General features: G+C 37.6%; 1 protein-coding gene across 1 annotated transcript; it reads left to right on the top strand.

Moving 5' to 3' along the window:
• Positions 1-8,399: 8,399 nt before the first annotated feature.
• LOC140841276 (protein kinase dsk1-like) lies at positions 8,400-10,539 on the top strand. Its single transcript, XM_073208569.1, has 2 exons — positions 8,400-8,744; positions 9,222-10,539. The coding sequence occupies exons 1-2, from the start codon at positions 8,526-8,528 to the stop codon at positions 10,224-10,226; spliced, it is 1,224 nt and encodes a 407-aa protein (XP_073064670.1). The 5' UTR covers positions 8,400-8,525; the 3' UTR covers positions 10,227-10,539.
• The last annotated feature ends 4,611 nt before the right edge of the window (positions 10,540-15,150 follow it).

Consider the following 15,150-nt stretch of genomic DNA (forward strand, 5'->3'; position numbering starts at 1 on the left):
AACGATGCGTCTCTAATAATCTATAATCCTAGTCCCTCTCCCGAGTTGTAGAATTAATCAGACTACATACAATTTATGGCCAGTAAATTGCAGTGAAATAATATATAGAGAACACAATTAAACAAAACGGAATTCAATCATAAAAATATCCACGTCAAATCATCGTATAGACAAATCTATGTCAATCTCTCGAATGGAAATTTAGTTCATCACGAAATCCAAGAGAACACAAGACATATTCATAGTTCTAGACATCACTACATTATAAAATAAAGAAGCGAAGGAAAAGATAACAAATCCGAAGTGTCGTCTCCGTCCCCAGATCCGTCGTTCTTCGTATTTGTGATTGTTCTTCGCGCTCTAAATCTTCGTCTCGTGTTTGCTTGTGCGTTTCCTCTCCCTAGGCGGCTGTTCTCTCGTGTGTTTCTCCAATGACGGCTCACCCCCATTCTGACCTAGTGGCGCGTGTTTTATGAAGCTTTCTAGAACGCCGTGCGCGCGGTGGCGCGAAAGCGGCCGCACGCGAGCTTCTGCCTTGGTTGCGTGTCTGTGTGCGTGCGGCTGCGCGTGAAGTGGCGCGGCCGCGCGCGAACCTCTGTCGGATGGAGTTATCGCGGCTGTGCATTTCTTGGTCCATTTGGCTTCGTTTCTACTTTTTTCTCCATTCCAGAAATGACAATCAAAACAAGCCAAAAACGCATAATTCCGTTCGAAACAAGCATAATTCAAAATGGAATTTAATATAAATTAAGTGCAAATCTTGCAGTTATCAGTCCTAGAAGGTTATAGCAACGCAAATTGGATATCTGATACAAATGATTCAAAATCCATAAGTGGTTACGTATTTACCATTGGTGGTGGGGCTATATAATCGAAGTCTTCTAAGCAAACTTTAATTGTTCGATCCACAATGGAATCGGAATTTTTAGCTTTAGACAAAGCTGAAGAGGAAGCCGAGTGGCTTTGAAATTTCTTAGAAGAAATCCCTTGTTGGAATAAGCCAGTGTCCTCAGTAATATCATTGTGATAGTTAATAAGCAATTTAAAGGGCACAAAGCACTACATATAATGGTAAGTCTCGACACATCCGTCGTAGACATAATACTATACGACAATTGATCTTTAATTGCATTATCTCCATTGATTATGTAAAATCAAAGGAGAATATCACAGATCCATTTACAAAAGGTATACCGAGAGATCAAATGAACTGTCTATTAAGAAAAATGGGATTAAAACCCCAAAATTAATTCTTGTAGTGGATACCCAACCTAGTTTACTGGAGATCCCAAGATCTAGGTTCAGAAGGGACAACTAAATTACGAGATTGGTATAAACACTTTGAGAAATATCCTACCTATTCCTATGACAAAAGGTGTTTCCCACAAATGGGTATGAGGCTATGTTTTACCTTTAATGATTCCTAAGATATATTAATACATATGTTGGAGTATAGTGGGATACTCCCCTAGGAGATCACAGACGTAAGTGCAAAGTGTGGCCGCTTCAAATATGAAAAGCACTCGCGAAACCAAGCGGTGTCCATGGCCGAAATGGACCCAACATTGAGAACATAATGAAATGTTAGAAACGTTATTGTGTGAATATAATTGTCTTGATTTACACAAAACAACGAATAGTTCAAGGCATCACGTCAACTAAATTCAAGTAAATCCGATTATATCTTACTAAGGAATGTTTAAAGCCAAAAGCTACCTATCATGGTGCAATAATATTTCACTAGAATGCTATTCGTAGAGTGAGCTTAGTCACATGCAATAATTTTTATTCAAGTGGGGGATTGTTAGAAAAAATGAGTTTTGTACTCATTTAGAATCGATAAAATAATTCAAACGAGCTACGTAGCAAACTAAATTATTTCTCGATTACTAATTATGGTGGATAAAAAATTAATTGAGTTCGAATTTTATTAATTGCACCAAATTCTCTTATTCTCATTTATATCTAATTTAGTTATATATGCGAATTTTTAAGCATTAGCACTTAAAATTCAAATTTTCAAGATATAAAATCTTGAGTTTGGATTTTCTAAGCTGATACACTTAAATTCGAACTTTGGAATTAAATTCAAGAGCTGTCTTCTAGTTTTGATGTCACGCCCCAGATTCGACTATTGTCCTCACTGTATCAAGATGAGTCCTTCCAGAGTGCTTATGTCCTCACTCACACGCACCCTAAGAAACTTCCCAGAGGGTCACCCATCCCGAAATTTCCCCAAGTCAAACACGCTTAACTTTGGAGTTTTTATGTGACGAGCTACCGAAAAGAAGATGCACCTTTTTTATATGAGTATTACATATCAAATCTTTTATGCCCTCCTCAACTGTATAGTCCATTACATTGAACAGTCTCGGAATCCCTCTCATTCCGGTGTGGGATCGGTTCATTCATGTTGCCTCCACATAGAAGCCTGCCAGGAGTCGCTCATTGTCCGTGCAACCTCATGGCACCGACGATCACCCACTGCCCTCTTCGGCCCCGGGCCTCACATGCCCACCAGCTTCCGCTTGGTTCGTCCCCGAACCACACCGTACTAAGAGATTGGCTCTGATATCAACTGTCACGCCCCAGATTCGACGACTGTCCTCACTGTATCGACGAGTCTTTCTAGCGTGCTTATATCCTCACTCACACGCACCCTAGGAATCTTCCCAGGGGGTCACCCATCCCAAAATTGCCCCAAGTCAAGGATGCTTAACTTTGGAGTTCTTATGTGACGAGTTACCGAAAAGAAGATGCACATTCTTGATATGAGTAGTACATATCAAATATTTTACGCCCTTCGCAACTGTACAGTCCATTACATTGAACAGTCTCGGAATCCCTCTCATTCTGGTGTGAGATCAGTTCATTCATGTTCCCTCCACCTAGAAGCCTGCTAGGAGCCGCTCATTGTCCGTGCAACCTCATGGCACCGGCGATCAGCCCCCGCCCTCTTCGTCCCCGGGCCTCACATTTGAGTTTTTTAAGCATTTGCGCTTAAATCTAAGTTTTGCAAGATATAAACTATTGGAATTGAATTTTTAAGTTTAACGCTTAGAATTCGAAATTAGAAAGTTTGCATACCATATTGATAGTGTTATAAACATTTCAAGTTCGTGTGGCTTTGAAATTTGTATCGCTAGTATTTTAAAGTCGTAACTATTTCAAAGCCGAAGTCGTATCTTGGGAAACGAATTGCCAACAACCGTGAGCATTGGTGCGGGGCAATATCGTTATAAGGAAAAAGAGTAAAACTCTTGTATCGACCATTTTCTCATAGCCATTTGGTTCACTCATTTCTATCCCGAGATTTTCCAAGACAAAACAAAAGAATACCATAACAACAACATATACTTTGGCATTTAGTTTAGAGCGTGCTATTCTGACATTCATGTTGAGCTCTATCATTCTTGTGACATGTTCCTCTTGCTATATTGTATTCTTGATACACGTGGTTATTTTAGAATCAGCTGGTGTCTTACAAGTCGAGTTGTCCTGATACTGAAATTATGATTGTCTGTGTGATATGCACTTGAAATATTGGCATATAAGGTTGTTCGTTATTGCATCTTCATGTTGTATTGTTATCGTATCAGTTGTATGTAGCCAAGTTGTGGGTGTTTATTAGGCACAACGTGCATACCTCACATACTTGGCAGGGTAGTTTAGCTGCATGAGGATGTAACCCCTCTGTGTATTATTGCTCGAGCATTACTCCTATTGTTATCGTAAGGTTTATTGGCTGCTATTATCCTATTGTATATAGCTATGTTCATGTTTTGTATATTTCATTCTTTTATATGTTTATGCAAGATTTTTATGTTTAGTGTTGTTATTGTTAAACTGTTTCTTACAAGAATCTTAACCTCAATATTTTATACTGGGGGCTACTATGGTTGTTATTGGGCACCATGGTAGGTTATCCGAGTAGTTTTGCAACACCAGGCAGAGGTTCTGGCCGTGGAGCTTATGAATGAGATATGATATCACGGTGGTAAGATTTAAAGTCTCTCAGTTAGTCCATTTATATTATACGGAGACATATTAGTTTTATGTTAGAATCTATTGACCGGTGAGATGTCCCATGTATTTGTTTGGTGTTATTTAGTTGTTATGGTGGATTGGGAGTTATTTGATGTTTTTGTGAGCCTTGCCGGCTATATTTGAAATGCTGCCTATGATTGTTGAATTGTGGTTGGTCGATACTTGCGTGTGATTGTTTATGAACATTGTAACGTCTTCCTTAAGTCGTTTTCTCTTTGTAGATATTTTAAATTTTTGTTATGTCCTATTTACGTGGGAAGGGGAGGGGGAGCTTGTGGGGACCCGGACGCTAATCAAGTTCTTAATCATAAATGGGACTAATTAATCAATTAAAAACAGGGTCTAAATTTTTTTTTTTAAAATGCGGAACGTAGTGAAATCAAACCATATATACATATCAGTATATATATAAAATACCAGTCCTGTATTTCAACATTTATTCAAACTAGGGTTTAAAACTAAAGTCAAGTGTTTAACCCTACATCTAGTCCAAGTCCGGTGCCACCACTCTAATCACGATCTAGCTCTTCATCTCCTCGACCCTGAACCTGTCCCACCTGTTGTCGTACACATACAGACAAGACAACAGCCGGATAAACCGGTGAGAATATACACCCAGTATAAATCAATGAAACATGCAACCATATAAACAATATAAAGCATGTAATCAGGTAACATGAATATGTATCATAATCCGAAACATAAACAATACTCGTAGCTACATCATTTAAGACTAGACTCAATCCTAGTCTAGGGATCCCGGTTTCCAGATGTGGTATTCCTATATCGAATTCCGTAAAGGAGGGAACCATAATCTCTATTACTCGATATAACCAGTGCCCCGGTATTCCTATATCGAATTCCGTACTAGAAGAATTCCAACCCCTTTACTCGATATAACCAAATATGGTGTTCCTATATCGAATTCCGTAATGGATTCCATTACTCGATATAACCATACATCCAGTGTCCTGACCTATCCGTCATGGACTGTAGCTCTATCGCTAGCATCCTATCTTGTGACATCGTGCAATGTGCCGTGGCGATACCACCACTATCCGGCACGGTGTGTCACAAGACAGTTCGACTAATACCTGTCATCTAAATATCAAGAGCACAAGTATATTAATTAAATAAATGCAAATATCAATGCAATAAATAAAGTATGTGATTTAGGGAAACCCAAGTCCAAGCCGACTCAAGTCCATCTCCCAATACCACATTGACTTATACCTTTCTTTGCAGTCTCGGTTTCCCGCTCAGTCAAAGTCCTGACCTCAAGGCCTGTCTGGTACTGATAATATCAACAGTCTCATATCAATATACCAGTCAATTCCATAATAATCTGATCAATCTGGATTTAATTCAAAATCAACGGTATAACGGTACAATTCCAATATCCCCGTCTATACCAATTCACTAGATAATAGTTACAATCTATAACCCATATCCAATACAATCTCTAATCAATCCCTAATCCAAATCTGTCCGGTATCAACTGATTATAATCAGAAAATCATAACAATTCCATAATCAGTCTATTTCTTAATCTGACTTCGATTCTATGATGTCTACTATGTCAAGAACAACATATATGAGTTCCATTCAATTCTGACAATAGCATAATTTCAAAGCATGTCAAAACGTAGCAAAACTTACGTCAAAGTGTAGCCTACGTCGATAGGAACTCGGTACCGAAGTCGGAATCAAAATCAAACGGACGGATTGATCGCACGATTGAATTCTTGAATCAAGAAGCAAAGTTTTCCCCTGATTTCCCTTTTCTTTCCCCGGAAGAAATGCATGTGTATATATATATATATACAACTTCCGCATGCACAAGGGCAAATGGCTCATCCTTGGCCAACCACGTCTCTCGCTCGGGCGGACATAAGTTTCCGCCCGGGCGAGTAACTCTCGGCCCTCGCAATTCAAGCAGTCTCGCTCGGGCGAGCACAAACTTCCGCCCGAGCGAGTAACTCTCGGCCCTCTTTCAGAATTCCGTCTCGCTCGAGCGGACAAAAACTTCCGCCCGGGCGAGACACTTTCGGCCCACCTCATGACTCTTCCTATTTCTTGGTCCAGGTTATAATCGTGTCCACTAATAATCAATAATCTCAGATTAACATGATACAAAATCTTGGGCATTACAGAGCTCATACTAATTTTTTTTTCCACGTCACAAGGTCCATTTTTAAGTATTTTAAACCCTTTTTCTACTTAAGTTTTAAAGTAAATAAATATTGTTTGATCATTACTTGTAATTTTAATAACTGAGCCTCACACATGACATATCATATATCTTTGTATAGATGCATGTTGTATTTATTATTGTTGTTCCATACGGAACATTTGTATGTGGACAATAACAAGTGAGTTGAGATTGAGTAGTCTATCTCAGTGTATATATGTATCTATATATCGGGAAATGTATATGTGATATGAGTTGTTTGTATGTAGTTGATTTCAGTAATTTGTGGACTTGTTTATACTGTGATGTGGCATTTTTAGTATTATAATCATAATCGACATATTTTAGAAACATTGTTAAGAAAAATTTTATTCGTTTTTCGCTGTATTTAATTAACTCTAACCAAATTGCATTGCAATAATGATTAGGAGTTAAGGACCCTCACAACAATATTAAATATTTATATTTTTCTGCGTAAACATGTGTTCAGCCATGATCGGTTATATGTGACTTTCATGAGGAGTTTCCCATCAATGTACGAAAATTTGGTAAAAAATGGAAAATACAAAATCGATTTGATGTGTATACAATGTTGTATTGTATACAAAGATATATTGATACGGTATATACGATGAGATTAAAAAAATGCGAGATATTAATCCCTTTTGTTTTATATAGTGAAAATAATATTTTTATACAAATTTTCTTAAGGCTCAAGCAACTTATTTTGAACTGCAAGACATCTCTTAAAGTTGTTGTTGTTGAACCACTTAGATGCCAACGACATAGAAGATATTCTTGTAGACCGAATGGATGCTACTACAAGATATCAAAAACATGAATTGTATTATAATTCTTGGTTTCTTATGGTATATTTCGATTGAATACTAATTATTTCACCTTCACAAATTTGATTTATGTCAATTTATGTTATACTTAATTTAAAAACGATTTATCCAATTTGAAGCCTAAAAAAATACAGAAATTACTCGGGCTGAGGTCACATCGGGACAAATCATTCGACTTTAGGCTGTTGATTCTAAGAATTGTACAAAAGCTAAAGAAGCATGTGTAAAGACGTCCCATATAAATTCCACCTTTTTCATATAATCTAAAAGAATTGGTTGGATTAAAGGATTAGATTTAACAAAGTTATATTATTATTTATCATTTTTGCTAATTTTGTAGAAAGGCATAGAAGCAAGAATAGAAGAAAAAAATCATTGTTATGTGCATTCATAACTTAGATTAAGGATATCAATTTTTTTTTTTTATATAGAATATGATTCCCGTGAATTCTTATTTTGACAAAAATTTGATGTTAACATTGTTATACTTGTTTTGGGGATTTTTTTTGAGAGTTTCTATTCAATTCATTTTATAATATGTCAATTTAGTTAAGATACAACTTTTTTTTAAAATCCCTTTTAAAAAATCATCAACATATATCATTATATTGAAATATTCAATGTTTTAAAAAGTGGCGGGTGGTAAGTGGGCGATTACCCACCTCCTAGAGGTTTACGTGGTTTTTTTTTTTTTTTGTCTTTTTACATAAATATCTAATTTTCTTATTCATTTTTATATTTATTCAATAGTTAATTTATATTATATTTTAAAATCAAAATTAATGACATATTCATAATTTTGAGTTAATACAAATGGATTGAAAAATATGTGGAACAATATTTTTTAAAAATATAAAAAAAATTATATATTACATTAGACGGCCCGAGGAATTTGATCAACCTAAACAATGATAAGACAACCGATTTATTTAACAGTGCCAGAGAGAGCACTTAAAGATCTCAAGGGTGAGAAATTGACTAACGCTTATATCATACGTTCAATATATTAGCATCATATATTTGCTAATAATAATAAAAGATAAAAACTTCTGTGTGACGGTCTCACGAGTCGTATTTTATGAGTCCATAAAAAAATATTACTTTTTATGCTAAGAATATTACTTTTTATTGTGAATATCGGTTCGATTAACCGTCTCATAGATAAAGATTCGTGAGATCGTATAACAAGAGACCTAATCATAATAAAAATCTTTACTATTTAATAAATATTAGTGTGGCAAGATTATATATATATATATATATATATATATATATGTATATATGTATGTATGTATGTATATTTTCCCCAAAAAGACACCTTACTTTTATCCTTCGATAAACTTAAGAAACTAAAACCCTGGTCCATCTGACGCCACTGTCAATCTCTTCTACAACCTATGGAATTATCGGAGTTGTAGAGCTATTGATCGAATCGATCCATGGCGGAGGAGGATACGGCAGCCGAGAGGATCAATGGCGAATACCATAGCGAGTCTAGTGACAGCTCGGAGGATGAGGGGACCGAGGATTACAAGCGTGGCGGATATCACGCTGTGAGGATCGGCGACACCTTCAAGAACGGCAGATACGTTGTTCAGAACAAGCTTGGATGGGGACACTTCTCCACTGTCTGGATGGCCTGGGACACTAATAAATCTGTACATTTTCTCGTTATTGTTTTTTTTTTTCCAGTTCCCGTTATTTTCTGCTCCTTGTGTTGGTGAATAAATCTCGCGAGTGATGTTAATTTTCCGTTATTGGAGTGTATTTCTAGGTTCTTGGCTTTATTAGTTCTTCACCCATTTGATTATCCTAGGAATAAGCGAAGACTGTCATTGAATGATTGTTATTATTTCTTTCATCAATGTAAACTTCTTTGGAAAACTAGACCTTGTGAGTCATAGTTGTGTTTAGGTGGGTAACGGGTGAGATTGATTTTTTCAGCTTTGGTTATTTTAATTGGAAGGAAAAATAATGCTTGAGTTCAAAAATTGGTTTTGAGGAAAAAAAAAACTCACTCTACTTTGTGCGCAAGGGTAGAAGGGAGAACATTTGGCTAGTTTTCTCATGATTGATTAATTGAAAGAGGAACTTATTTTTGTATGCTTTCTTTCCTTTTACGTTTCTGGTACTAGATTTATGTAGCTCTGAAAGTTCAAAAGAGCGCTGAACATTACACGGAAGCTGCTATGGATGAGGTGAGGATATTAAAACAGATTGCTGAAGGTGATCCAGAAGACAATAAATGTGTTGTGAAGCTTTTGGACCACTTCAAGCATTCAGGGCCAAATGGACAGCATGTGTGTATGGTTTTTGAATACTTGGGTGACAATCTGTTGACTCTGATTAAATATGCAGACTACAGAGGTGTTCCTCTGCACATGGCTAAAGAAATCTGCTTCCACATTTTGGTGGGATTGGATTATCTTCATCACCAGCTCTCAATTATACATACAGATTTGAAGCCAGAGAACATACTACTCCTGTCTATGATAGATATAGCCAAAGATCCGAGAAAGTCAGGCTCCCCTCTTGTTCTCCCATCCAGTAAAAGCAAGATTGTGCCCAAGCTTGAGCCTTCTAATGATCATAATAGTTCATATAGTGGCCTGTCTAAGAACCAGAAAAAGAAATCTCGAAGAAAAGCCAATCGTGCGGCTCAGAAATGTTTTGGGCCAGAAGGTTTTGAGAGAGCTGAGCTTGATAATGAAGCCAGTAGTCCTGAAGATTCTCAGCGGTATGGTAACTCCAATGGAGAGACTGTTGAAGAGGGAAGGATTACTTCGGTTGCAGAAGCAGAAACTAATAATGGAGCCAATGTTGAATGTAAAGTAACTAAGGTTCGTAAGAGAGGAAGTCGATCAGAGTGGCAGAAGCTCTTGGCTGAGATTGACCTAAAGTGCAAGTTGGTCGATTTTGGAAATGCATGTTGGACATACAAACAATTCACAACTGATATTCAGACGAGGCAATATAGATGTCCAGAGGTTATTTTAGGATCTAAGTACTCAACATCAGCTGACATGTGGTCACTTGCTTGTATTTGCTTTGAACTGGCCACTGGTGATGTTTTATTTGATCCACATACCGGTGATAATTATAGTCGTGATGAGGTATGTGGAACCCTTTCTTTGTTCTAGCTAGTATGCATTTTAACTATTGAATATCACACACGACATGACTCCTCAACTAGCTTAATCGGCTTGTCTTTGCTTAATATGTGTTACTCCACGATTCTGTTACATAATTATTTACTCAACTAATCCTTGTAGCACCTCTAATTTACAAAACTCGTTGTTTGTGTTGGAGTATTGTTTTCTCGCACCTAAGTGAAAGTTTAAAATTTTTAGTTTTGACATTCAAAAACATTTCTTGGGCGTCGTATGATTTAAAACATTCATATGATGTTTAGATCTATTTACCTTTGTGTATTTATCGCTGACTCTGACTATTCCGGTTTTTAAACGGATATAGCTCTTCTTGTAATTCCCTACGAATGGATCTCCCTTTTGATCGTCTAATTAGGTCCACGATCGAAGACTAGATTCCTTGTTTAGATTGCATTAGAGATCTTAAACAATTTTGCATCGAGACTGGATCGCCTGAATTCTAGAAATCTGGCGGTGATGTGGTCGTGGAGGTGGCCATGAATTTTTCTTGTGAAAATGGGGTGACCCAAATTTTATGATGGAGTTGTCTGCCAAAATCTTTATGTAAAACTTGTGCTATTTGACTTTGAATGAAATATTTATAAGCTTTTATACCTGATCACATCAGGAATCTCGTTCATATTAAGATTCATTCTAATCCCATTAGGATTCCTATTTTCATTAATTAATTAAAATTCTCATATTATTTTATCATGCAAAGTCAACTCTTGATAATTCATAATATTATATATATATGTAAAATTGAATAACCATTATTTAATTTATTGATTAATTGTTAATCAATTCTAGATCCCTCTAGAATATTTCATGAGAATCATGTACATATAGTAGTCGCTACTACTAACATTATTATTTTATTAGTAGACTGTAGATTCTTAATTTACTAAATAAATAATTGTGAGCTCATTATATCCTCGATCGACGATCAGACAACGTCGATTTACCGATGGTACAAATCTTGTTCATATAATGAAAATTGAAATTTTCGAAGATCAAAATTTAACTGATCCATTTTTGGCATCTGTCAGTTTTGTGAACTTCTTCACTAAACCAGACCTTTTCACTCTCCTCACTTAATTAACAGTTAAGCTAACTTCCAAAACTTTCAATACATGGAATCCACTTATAAACTCTTTTATAAGCAATCTGTTTGATCTCAATCAAACTACAATTAGCCAATTTCAACTCTTTGAACTTGACTATCTCAACTGGAACACCGAATCCGATACTTGTATGACCCTCAATGGTTCAGAGATACAGATAGTCGTGGGTTCACAACTTCATGTGATTCAGAAATAACATTTATTCTTATTCAGTGCTTACCCTAAGTAGTCCCATTTTTTATCATCAATCCCTTGATCAAGACTGTCAGAACTCAAGTTTGATTGCACCTATCGGATCATAATAAGAGCGTCTAGTAACATCGCCTCATGATCCCTAGGTATCACTGATAGTGCCTGCAAGAACCTTAAGTTATGGTTAGTGTATAGTACGGTTCCTTCCTTTATCTCATATATCCCGATCGAATCTCCAATAATTGGTATATCTAGAGTCTAGAGCCACTCGAACTGGACGAGGTAGTCCCTGATTTCTTGAATTGCTTCCCTCTAGCCTTCAAGAAATCCTTCTTTCCGCTACCGCTGCTGCCACCTTCAAATCGAGGAGGTTGTTGTTGTCCCGGTGCTGGAAGCACAAACGAAGCCTCTTTCTGCCTCATCAGGCCTGCCTCGGCTCCCTTGGCTCTATTCAGGGCATCGGTGAAGTTGTTGGGCCTCCCAGTATTTACCAGCGTAAAAATCTCAGGATTTAGGCCATTTATGAACTGATCTGCTACGGCCTCATCATGTTCAGCTACGTGGGGAGCAAATCGGAGCAATGTCGAAAACTTAGCCACATAATCCTCAATGTTCAACTGGCCTTGTTTCAGGTTTGCAAACTCGGCTCCCTTGTCCTTCCTATAAGAAACTGGAAAGAACCGTTGATAAAATTCAGTCTTAAACACATTCCAGGTAATTGCCGTACCTCGCTGTTCCAATGCCCTTATTGTCGTAATCCACCAGTGTTTAGCAACGTCATGCAACTGGTGTATTATCAGTTTCGCCCTCTTTTCCTCTGTATACTCCAAAGAGTCAAACAGTGATTCAATGTCGTCCAACCAACTTTCACAGTCCACGGAGTTCTCCGTACCTTTCAAAGTCGGTGGATGAAATGACTGAAACCGTTTCAGCAATTTCTCCATTGCTGTAGGTGTCACATCCATGGGAGGATTCGAGGTACTCCCCTGTTCTGGCATTCTCCTCGGAGGCATATCTGATAACCGAAGAGGTTAGTAATTCCAACTACCACTTACCAGTTTCAATCCTCCTCGGATCATCTTACAGCTGATCCATTCCAATAATATACAATACCATATCAATATCAGATAATTCAGGTAGCATATATTAAAACAGGAATCATGCTAGCAATCAAAAGCAGGAAAGAAAATCTCAATCTACCCCGCTCACTAGCTCCTATCTCAATCGCAAGGATCTATGGCTCTGATACCACCTGTTGTGGGGACCCGGACGCTAATCAAGTTCTTAATCATAAATGGGACTAATTAATCAATTAAAAACAGGGTCTAAATTTTTTTTTTAAAAATGCAGAACGTAGTGAAATCAAACCATATATACATATCAGTATATATATAAAATACCAGTCCTGTATTTCAACATTTATTCAAACTAGGGTTTAAAACTAAAGTCAAGTGTTTAACCCTACATCTAGTCCAAGTCCGGTGCCACCACTCTAATCACGATCTAGCTCTTCATCTCCTCGACCCTGAACCTGTCCCACCTGTTGTCGTACACATACAGACAAGACAACAGCCGGATAAACCGGTGAGAATATACACCCAGTATAAATCAATGAAACATGCAACCATATAAACAATATAAAGCATGTAATCAGGTAACATGAATATGTATCATAATCCGAAACATAAACAATACTCGTAGCTACATCATTTAAGACTAGACTCAATCCTAGTCTAGGGATCCCGGTTTCCAGATGTGGTATTCCTATATCGAATTCCGTAAAGGAGGGAACCATAATCTCTATTACTCGATATAACCAGTGCCCCGGTATTCCTATATCGAATTCCGTACTAGAAGAATTCCAACCCCTTTACTCGATATAACCAAATATGGTGTTCCTATATCGAATTCCGTAATGGATTCCATTACTCGATATAACCATACATCCAGTGTCCTGACCTATCCGTCATGGACTGTAGCTCTATCGCTAGCATCCTATCTTGTGACATCGTGCAATGTGCCGTGGCGATACCACCACTATCCGGCACGGTGTGTCACAAGACAGTTCGACTAATACCTGTCATCTAAATATCAAGAGCACAAGTATATTAATTAAATAAATGCAAATATCAATGCAATAAATAAAGTATGTGATTTAGGGAAACCCAAGTCCAAGCCGACTCAAGTCCATCTCCCAATACCACATTGACTTATACCTTTCTTTGCAGTCTCGGTTTCCCGCTCAGTCAAAGTCCTGACCTCAAGGCCTGTCTGGTACTGACAATATCAACAGTCTCATATCAATATACCAGTCAATTCCATAATAATCTGATCAATCTGGATTTAATTCAAAATCAACGGTATAACGGTACAATTCCAATATCCCCGTCTATACCAATTCACTAGATAATAGTTACAATCTATAACCCATATCCAATACAATCTCTAATCAATCCCTAATCCAAATCTGTCCGGTATCAACTGATTATAATCAGAAAATCATAACAATTCCATAATCAGTCTATTTCTTAATCTGACTTCGATTCTATGATGTCTACTATGTCAAGAACAACATATATGAGTTCCATTCAATTCTGACAATAGCATAATTTCAAAGCATGTCAAAACATAGCAAAACTTACGTCAAAGTGTAGCCTACGTCGATAGGAACTCGGTACCGAAGTCGGAATCAAAATCAAACGGACGGATTGATCGCACGATTGAATTCTTGAATCAAGAAGCAAAGTTTTCCCCTGATTTCCCTTTTCTTTCCCCGGAAGAAATGCATGTGTATATATATATATATATATACAACTTCCGCATGCACAAGGGCAAATGGCTCATCCTTGGCCAACCACGTCTCTCGCTCGGGCGGACATAAGTTTCCGCCCGGGCGAGTAACTCTCGGCCCTCGCAATTCAAGCAGTCTCGCTCGGGCGAGCACAAACTTCCGCCCGAGCGAGTAACTCTCGGCCCTCTTTCAGAATTCCGTCTCGCTCGAGCGGACAAAAACTTCCGCCCGGGCGAGACACTTTCGGCCCACCTCATGGCTCTTCCTATTTCTTGGTCCGGGTTATAATCGTGTCCACTAATAATCAATAATCTCAGATTAACATGATACAAAATCTTGGGCATTACATTTCTCCCCCCCTAAGATACGATTTCGTCCTCGAAATCACGAGCATTTCATTCGTATCAATAAGGAGTATATACAAACACTGTATAAGAAATTTACATCAGTGAAATAATGCTGGGAATTCCTGTCTCATATCTGATTCAGTCTCCCACGTGGCTTCTTCAACACCATGACGAGTCCATTGAACTTTCACAAGAGGAATCGTCTTTGTTCTGAGCTGTTTTTCTTTACGATCTATAATCCGGATCGGTTTCTCGACATAACTCAATGTCTCATCCAGCTCGGTCTCGTCTGGTCGAATCACGTGAGAATCATCAGGGAGATATTTCCGCAGCATTGATACATGAAAAACATCATGTATTCCAGATAATGAAGGCGGCAAAGCAAGTCGATAGGCACGATCTCCTATCTTTTCGAGAATCTCATAAGGACCTACATATCGTGGAGACAATTTCCCTTTCTT

The sequence above is a fragment of the Primulina eburnea genome, chromosome 9 (assembly GCF_022965805.1).
Source record: "Primulina eburnea isolate SZY01 chromosome 9, ASM2296580v1, whole genome shotgun sequence".
NCBI lineage: Eukaryota > Viridiplantae > Streptophyta > Magnoliopsida > Lamiales > Gesneriaceae > Primulina > Primulina eburnea.

Excerpts from the sequence above, each read along its gene's own strand:
- LOC140841276 (XM_073208569.1), top strand. The coding sequence starts at position 8,526 with ATGGCGGAGGAGGATACGGCAGCCGAGAGGATCAATGGCGAATACCAT. Across the intron at positions 8,745-9,221 it reads CCTGGGACACTAATAAATCT|ATTTATGTAGCTCTGAAAGT; the intron begins GTACATTTTCTC and ends TTCTGGTACTAG.